The following is a 9,336-nucleotide window of genomic DNA, read 5'->3' on the forward strand; positions in this document are numbered from 1 at the left end:
GATGTCTCAATACTAGGACGGCTGTACCAAGAGTGCCTCTTTGGTCAAACCTTTCGGTTGTCCTAGGACCTCCCCCATCGCCAGTATGACCTTCGTTCTACGTTTTCTGGGTCTTTGTCAAGCTGCGTACCCTTAAAAGACTTGCGTCGTTGGACGCAGTCACCCCCACTCTGCTATGCGTTTTCGAATTTTCTTACAAACGGCTTTCAGGCCATCAGAGAAACTAATCACGCGACTAATTTCTCCTCGTTTTCTCTGTTGCAGATCCTTCAGCTGCAAATGAATGATTACAGATACCACTACATGTTCACCACGTTCGTAAGTATTCATCGGTCGAATAGAAATTAGAATCCCGAGCGAAGGAGGGACCACGGGTCTCTGTTAGCTTTAATACACTTCCTGCCAGCCTCGAACCCTTTGACGCGTTTCGGCCTTTGAAACGAGTCACGTGCACGTACGGACTCTTCGTTTTGGATTCATTCGACTTTCACAAATAATACCGCCGCGCACAATGTGTGTGCGCACGGCGAACCGTTGCTACCAAACCTGTCGCCGAAACCCAAATTACATGCGCACCGTCGTCGGTGTATGGACGTCGTCGTCGTCGCATTACGTTGCGTGCACACGTATCTGGCGAAGTTCGTGTGAATAAACGGGCGCGTTCGCCTGTTTGTTGATCCGATGTTTGTATAGGAAATTAAACTTCGAATGGATATCGCTCGTACCGATGGTATTTCTATATTTTTGTTTCTAGTGCTATGCAAAATGTGTTTTTTTCGATTCGACTCGGTTATGAAAAGCTGATGGGTGCAACATGTTCCCGTGTATTCCAGTCTTTTTTTTTTTATGTTCTCAATATCAATCTGGTGATTGAAACGCGAGGTTTATTCGTTATCCACGGGAATATGTAGCCACAACGCGTGTACACGCGAGTGCATACATATGTACGTATGTCCGATCAAAAATGTATCTCGAATTCGATAGTGATTTGATACGGTAACGTACGTAGAAAACCCATCAAGTGCAAATTTGAAGTTATATTTTGTTATTATATGTTTTTTGAACATCGGTAGCGAGCGTCGACGCAATGTGAATTGATGATTTGAAAACCAGATTTTCATTCAGGTAAACCGCAATATTTTTTTATTCTGTAAACAATGAAGGGATTTTATCGAATATAAAAATTTGCTTGTTTCAGCGATTTTTTAAATCAACTGTAATTCATGTATCGATGGCTGTTTTTGTGAATAAGCTTGATAAGTCAACAATTGAAAAACGAACGTAATTGTTCTTACAATAGGAGCTCTTTAATTAGAATATTTATTGAAACAGGAATAAAGGAACTATTTGTCAATCGACGCAGGTATCTAGAACAGAATTTCCCAGTGGAATGCACGTCGAGGGTAATCCGATTTAAGAGTCAAATCGTAGGCAGTTTGATCAATGGCCTGAAATAATCACGTTCACGCGTCACGGTTTAATAACCGATACGGGGGACTCATATTTATCCCGCACGCGGTTCTGTTTATTTCATAATCGATACGCCTATACAAAGTCGAGCGATTTATGACTGCCGAAATAAAGCGAACTTCATTTATTTATATTTTTTAAACAGCCAGACCTCGCGGAAAACAGAAGATAATACATGGCACTGGAATAACGTTGCCGTCGCTTGGATGATTTAATGCCAGCCGGCGGACAATGAAACCGGCTGATAATTATGACATTTATTAGGCCGGGCAAATATTGACCGAAATAATCCCCGCGTTCAAACGCAGACGCTCTGATGCCCCGCGGTAGTGTGACAAAGGGTTGTCTGTCAAATCCACGCGGCGATCGATCGTTAACGTTGCACGTGCGCCAGTGGACTAGATACACGCGTATCCCCGTCAATAATCGTCGATCATCCGGCGGCGCGTGCGTCACTCGTTGGCATTCCGAACGCGATGAAAGTCAAATGAGCTCCCACGTAATGCAGCGACGATTTCTCAAAATCGAAAAGTGTCTTGCGTTCCATTTCGAAATTCTTGCTCTCGGAACGCGGAGTCGTAAAGTCGCGAACAGGAATTGCTCGTCGATTTCGTAACGCGTTACATAAACATCACCGAGAATCATTTCGAAGTCCCAGAAATAAATCAGCGAGATTCGGGACACTCTTGCTGGCTGAGGTATGCGAGGGTGGACGGAGAAAGTTTCTTCGAGGCGGAAAACGGCTTTATCTGTCGGCCTCGCGACGCGACGCGGTCGTCGACCTCTTCCGGGTTCACATTATTTACTTTTAACGATCTCATCCGGCAGATACGTCACTACGTGATAATTATAAATCATATCTGACCGGTTGGACACGACCGAGAAAAGGCTGAGTCGGAAAACGTACAGCCAATCTCCTTGGAATCGAACGATTAATTGTCCCACTCGTGACTATGTTTTTTCAGGGTTTCTTCTTCTTTGCTTCCCGGAGATAGATAACAGAGTAGGTTTTCTTTGACAAAGAACGCACACTTCCAAGTAAAGTGGGTATTTCCGTCCTCGAATGGAATCGTTTTAGACGGGATTGCCGGGCTGGGAAGTACAATATACCGGTCATTGCGGTGTTTCATTGAAAGCGCGTTTTACGTGAATTTATTTGAAAGGCCGCGCAACGTTCCATTCCAGCGCAATAAAATGCGCTGGTCCGCGTATTGCTTCCTCGTCCCTCATCCAGACAATGTAATGCGAATTGCAACGTGCATTTCGTAAAAAACAAGAAAATGGAACAGTTGATGAAGACACAACGACAATCTTTGTCAAAAGTATTTTTTTTAATTCTAGAATTTATTCATTTAATTAAATACAGTTGATGGATTCAAAGGATCGAAGATCTGTCTAACTTTCGTGGGAGACAGAACTGACAATGGTGACTTTCGTCAGGAAGTCCAGTTCTTTAGATAAGGTCTGTGATATGATCTTTCAGGACATAGAAACGTTTGATCTGGAGGACTTCAAGTACAACAGCGTGAACATGACTGCGTTCCGTCTGGTGGACCTGGAGGAACCGAAAGTGGCCGAAGTTCTACGACAGATGGAGAGTTTTCAGCCGATTGGCCACGCGATCTTCAACAAAACCGGGGTTATCCAGGTTGGTGGAAAGTTCATGTAACTCCGAGGTATGCCCGGCCGCCGGAAGTCGTCTCTTGCCTCGATATCGGGCCACCCGAGATCCGTCTGCTGCCTGTTGAAACGGAAAACGGATCTCCGCGTGCTTTTCCGAGCGGGCGGGCGTGCGAGTTTAAGCGAGGAGCGGCCGCGTTCTTTTCGCTTGCTGTTGCTACAGAATCGTGCAACACCGTCCGCACGGTCGAATCTAGTTCAGCCTTGCGCCGGGGACCGGAAGTAATTTAAATAGCAAAGGGAAATTCCGATTTCTCGAGACAATAATGTCATTAATATAATACAATGGAGGTATTTAAAAATGACTCAGGTATTTCTTTGTAATCTAAAAATTTATACGTTTTTATATACTCATTTTTCGACAATCATGCCGTTTTATATGAAAGAACAAATCGGATTTTCGTTCACGTAATTTTAACAAACGTGGACATCACGTAACTGGTTGATGCATTTTGTAATAATGACCCGTGGCTTGTTACACGGTAATGAAGCACGCAGGTGAAGAATATTCCTCTTGAAAAAGTAGTATAATAACGTGAAACGCTTTTATTCTAGCATTAACACGATCTTATTCAATTAGCTCGTACGTACATGAAGCTTTATTCCGACCTGCATTTTTTAGGTAATTAGTCGATTGGCTCACTGTTATTAATCCAATTAGTTTATTAATTAATAATCCCATTTTTTCACGATGTTAATCCACGAGAGCAATTAAAATTATGAAACAGCTTGAAACGAAGTGGTATTTTATGAAACGTGTATTTAATAACAGAACCACTCAGAAACGTAATCCAGGAAACAATCACGTAATTAGAGGGCCAGTAATTAAGGGAAAAACGATTAATAAAAGTTTTCCTTTCATTACAAAGAAGAAATCTTTAATTTTTTATTCCTATTCACCAGCGCCGTTTTTGACGTTCATTGTTCGTTGAATCATAAAAGTTGCCGGAAATTCCAAAATTCTTGTTAATTCACGAGAACTTATCTAATTACGCATTCAACAAACGGTTATTTAATATCATACGCGTATTAGTAAAATTTTTCCTCTCGTTAAAACCTGAAGTTAATACAATACCTCATCTGTTATAATATAATGGTAAAAGAAATTCATTTGTAAAACGCTGGGAGCCATCTTTGTGAGTCAGGTCGTAAAGCAGGTCTTCAAGCGAGGATAAACGTATGTTTCAGGCAGAACCAGCTTTGGTCTACGACAGCGTGCAGGTGTTCGCGCACGGTTTGGCCGCGTTGGACCGCAGCCACGACCTGAGGCCCGTCAATTTGTCCTGCGAGAAGGAAGAGCCCTGGGACGACGGCCTGTCCCTCTACAATTACATTAACGCCGTACGTACGTTCTATAATTTTTCATTATCGAGCCCCCCAGGCTTATCAGCATGGGACCGCGGCGCAAACTCCAAGATTTAATGAAAACATTAACCCACCTTAGCGCCGCGCCGCTCTGTTCCGAAAGCTTTAAAGCTCGGGGATTTAAATTCTCTGTAGCCGGTTAAATACGCTGAGACCGTAAGCGAGTGCGTCATCACGTCTGGCTACGAGAATCTTTCCACGGAGGGACACAGAATTTCTGTCGCTGCCTGAATTTTGAAATTGCCTCACGACAGAACTGTTCGAGGATGACAACGGAGCCACTGGGTTCAATTATTTTCAAACACGTGTAACGAAGTTACCAAGCAGTTTCCTAAGCTATTACAGAACTTTGGTAGCAAACGTTACTAGGTCTCTTAATAAAAAAAGTTTAGGCGAAGTAAATGGTATCACTGAGTAATACTAATCCTGGGAGGAATCGATGGAAGTTTTTAAATGGGATTCGAAGGAAGCTCGTGACAAACTTCTGTTTCAAAAAAAAAAGAAACTAAAGTTCCAGCGGAGTACGCGGAATAATCACGGTGAGATGAGAAGTTCGAAGCATTCTATAATGGATAATGAAAGAAAAACAGCAAGCTAGGCTGCGTTATTGCGGTGGCAGGTCAATTCGGCCTCTGAGTAACACCGCGTTTAATCTTGTTTCAATTAACTAAATTTCAATTAAGAGAGTGAAAGGCCAATTCCGTCGGCGGGAGTTCATCGGCGGAAACCGTTTCTTGATTTTCCACCTGTAGGCTACAAATTAAAAGCGAGAACCGGGTATAATCAATGAACAGGCCGGGGCTCCGTATCAATTCGTTCCTGCTTTCATTCGGCCTGCTCGTTGGTCTCGTATCGGAACTCCCGTTCCCCTGATCAACTAATTTTAAACGGAATTTCGCCTGGTTAACTTTCAACGTTGGAACGTATTCAGAGTCTTATAACTCGACTGCCACTGCTTTCTGCTAATTTGGATAGTCACCCAGTCCTTAAGGCCTGAATTATATTTCTCTCACTGCTCACTGCTCATGCTTCAAACTAATTTATTTACTTAAATACCAATGTAGCGACTTCGTTGCTATCAGGTTTAGGTGATGGAAATGTTTAGGAGTCAATGTTATCGTAGGGTCGGTTTAGTATTTATTACATCCGGCGATGAGGCGTAGGTTCTTGAAGGAAAGTCGAGACGTTCTTTGTGATTGTAAAGAACGTTATCTTCTCTCCTTATTGGGGAGAGAGACTGCGTAACGGAAAAGCCAGCGCTTCGCAGTCAGTCGGGTTTGAAATTTCGCCTGAGTTAGATGTACGATCTTTGTGCTTTATAAATCGTAATAAAAAGTTAAACAATTCTGTAAAAGGTGGTTGAGAATAATTTACTTCCCCGTTTTAATCTCCCACACCAACAATTTGAAAAATAGCAAAATTTGAGTAATGCCTGCAGAAAAAGAACATGATTCAATTCATTTAAGAAACACTAAAAGTTCTCAGACTACGCTGGCATTAATTTAACCGAGTTACTAATCACTCGGGGATGATTTACAACCCGGCGGAGTCGCCAAGACAGAAGCGAACTCGGTTGGCATTCTCTTCGTTAACATTTCCATTTCCCTTAATTGCCAGGCGTTTCCATAAACAAGAAACGAGCGCCCGGGCCACGCAGTGCGTCCGCCGCGGCGGAAGAGAACGGCGAGGGAGTTGTGAAACTCCGAGGCGCTTCCACCAGGAGTAGAACGACTCCCCCGACCCCGGACGCCCGTGGAATTCGTTGCAAAAAGCACGAGGCGTCATCGGTGAATAAATATTGTATCTCCCTCCCCGTACCCCGTCATTCGCACTCGAGTCGCGAAGAAACCTAGTATCCGTCTCTTGTTTACGGACTTTGGAGCGGAACGCGATGTTTACCGGTTTTCCTACGAGAGGTAAAACGCAAAACTTTCCAAAGTTGCATGATCGATACGAGAGAGACAGATAAACAAGGACAGGCGAACAAGAAGAGACGGAATTTTTGATAAGTAAAACTATGAACGGTGTTCGAGAGATGAGAAGCTTATAGGCGTCAGTTCCGTTTCGTATCGAAAAGAATGTCGGACGGAAATCGAGTCCGAAGAATGGAATGGCACGTAGCAGGAAATACGTTCGAACGGACGGCAAACAACCGATTTAATGAAAACACATACTATCTATGTATTTCTGTTTGTTTACGGGGAGAAGTGACAATGAAAAACACACGGAGCCGAAATATATGCAAATAAAAGTCCGGCAGCAGATTAAATCACGTCAAGCGTGATATTGCAGCATTTGTTAAAAGAAAGGGTGAAATAGTTTGATGAACCGATGTTATATATTGGCAGTTAATCCGTTTAAGTAAATAATTACATAACTGAAAGAAATATTTTATTTCAGTGTTTATGTAATACTTAATTCGATCTCATGCAATATGCATTATTGTACACTTATGGAATTATGTCATCTGTTATAAAATTGTAGAATAACATGAAATATAAAATGTAATCATTCATTGTAAAATATAATCATGTACAAACAGTTTTACAACGATTGTATCTGAATTTTCACTTTATATCATATATATTTGCATAATTACCCAAATCTGATGATGAAAAGGTATCCGTACACAAGGGTGAAAATATTTTAGGAGGAAGTAGCCAGATTGCTGAACGTCCAACGATAAGCCGCGAGCAACGGTGAGTCCAGCGTTGACACATGAATAATTGAACAGCGTATTTAGCAAATAGCCACGAAGAATGGACCGTTCCCGTTCGCTGCACGTCTTCTGTCCGTCCACCCCCGATCCCATCTCCTATTCTATTCATGCATTCTTCCTCTCCACGGTCATATATCGAATTTCTTCTTTCTTTCTGGTTCCGAGAATTCCCGTATATTTGCTCGCTGATTCGATTACGCGGATATTTTATGAGATATCGATTTATATGAAATATGTTACGGAATGTAATGTACGAGCCTGACAATAGTAACGTTACCCTATTTTCTTTCGATAACAATTTCGTAGATTCTCTTTAATGTAATTTGTACATCCCGTATAAAAATTGTATGTTTTCTAAATTCTTCACGAGAATACTAATTTTAGTTTCTACTCCGATCGATACATAAATCGTTCAAAGCTTCTCGCGTATTCCCAAGGATTCTGACCTATATCCACGAATCCGACGTTCATAAAAATTTCTAAAACCCGATCCGGTTTGTCGAACGCGTCTTTCCACGCTCGATTTCGCGCGTTCCGTTCGAACAATTCCGTGCCCGATTTTCCGTCGTTGTCTCCGTAGTTCCGCACGACCGGCACGGCCCAACTCGCCGCGGCGACGCGAGTCAACACGTGTCGAGGCTCGTAAGCACCCCAGCTCACGTCCGCGAGGACAGCCTCCGCGTCCGGGTTTATTAAGTGAATATCGCGTCGCGTCCAAGTTTCCCGGCGAGTTCACCGACGGTCGAGAACTTCCGGTTGCACGCTGTAATTCGGCTCCTCGAATTAATACGCGGAACAGTCGTCCTCGTTTGGACTCGCTCCGTACGTCTCTAATCAGCGAAAATACGCATCCGGGATAGGTTTTAATGGGTACAGGTCAGGCTGAATGTTCAGCTGCCTTGTCCACTGTACGCCCGTTATTGTTTTCCGGGGAGTTAAGTTAAACGAGATTGTTGAAGACGGAATAATTTACTCCCGGCGCGAGAACAACAATAGGCTGGACAATACGGTTGTTTCAATGGAGCCACGGTAATAATGGAGAATTAAACCGGTCCGTTTGAATAGTTTCACTGAATCGCAAGGAATCCACTAATGAACCCAGCGAGAACGGATAGCGTTGACATCTCGCGATAATTTAAGAGACAATTTAAATGGCAATTAACGGGTAAACCGAGCCCTTTTGTCCTGACCGCGGAATTTTTCGTTCCGGTTAATATTAAAACCACGGTTTTTAGAATAGAGAAGCGTGACAATGACGGAGAGCGTCGAGCGCGCGATGATTCATCCGCGGAATCACGGGTCAGCGTTCGTTCCGCGCTGTATCGATTAATGAACTGTGCCGCAGATATTCCGCGTAAATTAAACAGTTGCCGAAGATAAATGAACAGGGAATTTAACATGCGGCCGTGCAGGCTCGCGCGGGTTTCCATTTATCCACTCGTAGGGGACGCAGTCGGTTATTCCCATAACTGCGTGACAAATAACTATGTCAATGCCGTATAATCGTTCAAAATTATTTACCTATGCTTACGCCGACCGATAAAATATTGGGGGACCAGTTCAATAAATTCTACGACGCCCGATTAAAATTCGTCCTTTGCCGATTATTTTTTGAACGATGCTCCCAGGGTACGCCTGATGTATGTTCAAACATTTTTAATAGATGCTCCTGTTCGGGGAAATTAGTATTTCCAGTTTATTTTCATATTTTTCACATTTGAAATCAACGAAAGTTACGATCGGAGATTTCCTTACACGGACTGACGTTTCGATTTTTTTAAAGGAAAGGCAGGTTGATTGACTCGTTTAATTATCCTGTGAGAAACTGGATTGATAGGTCCTGTTGAAAGGACGTCGAAAATAGCCCGGGAGCTTTCGGGAAAGGAAAACGTGGAATAAGTCTATTACAATTCGTGATTAACAACGATAATTTTACAAAAGATTTACAAAGAAAACGTAATTTTATTGTCCATATAGACCGGGCGCTCGTAACACAAAAAATGGAACAATTTTTTACAGTCTGCCATTGATAGAGGAAATATTTATAGCCACAAGCTGTAGATAGATGTACTTAAAAATCTTCGTTACGTGTTAATGCATAC

General features: G+C 42.7%; 1 protein-coding gene across 10 annotated transcripts in view; it reads left to right on the plus strand.

The window, feature by feature from the left end:
* The window catches only part of LOC108625920 (glutamate receptor ionotropic, kainate 2), a 116,966-nt gene that overhangs the window by 83,538 nt on the left and 24,092 nt on the right, over positions 1-9,336 (plus strand). For all 10 annotated transcript variants that reach the window (XM_018026276.2, XM_018026277.2, XM_026814366.1 and 7 more), the window contains exons 6-8: positions 265-318; positions 2,954-3,118; positions 4,339-4,491. In XM_018026276.2, coding sequence (XP_017881765.1) covers positions 265-318; positions 2,954-3,118; positions 4,339-4,491 — 372 coding nt within the window. The remainder of the gene's footprint in view (positions 1-264; positions 319-2,953; positions 3,119-4,338; positions 4,492-9,336) is intronic.

Source organism: Ceratina calcarata, unplaced genomic scaffold (genome assembly GCF_001652005.2).
Source record: "Ceratina calcarata isolate Rehan_Ccalc_2016 unplaced genomic scaffold, ASM165200v1 scaffold379.2, whole genome shotgun sequence".
Classification (NCBI taxonomy): Eukaryota; Metazoa; Arthropoda; class Insecta; order Hymenoptera; family Apidae; genus Ceratina; species Ceratina calcarata.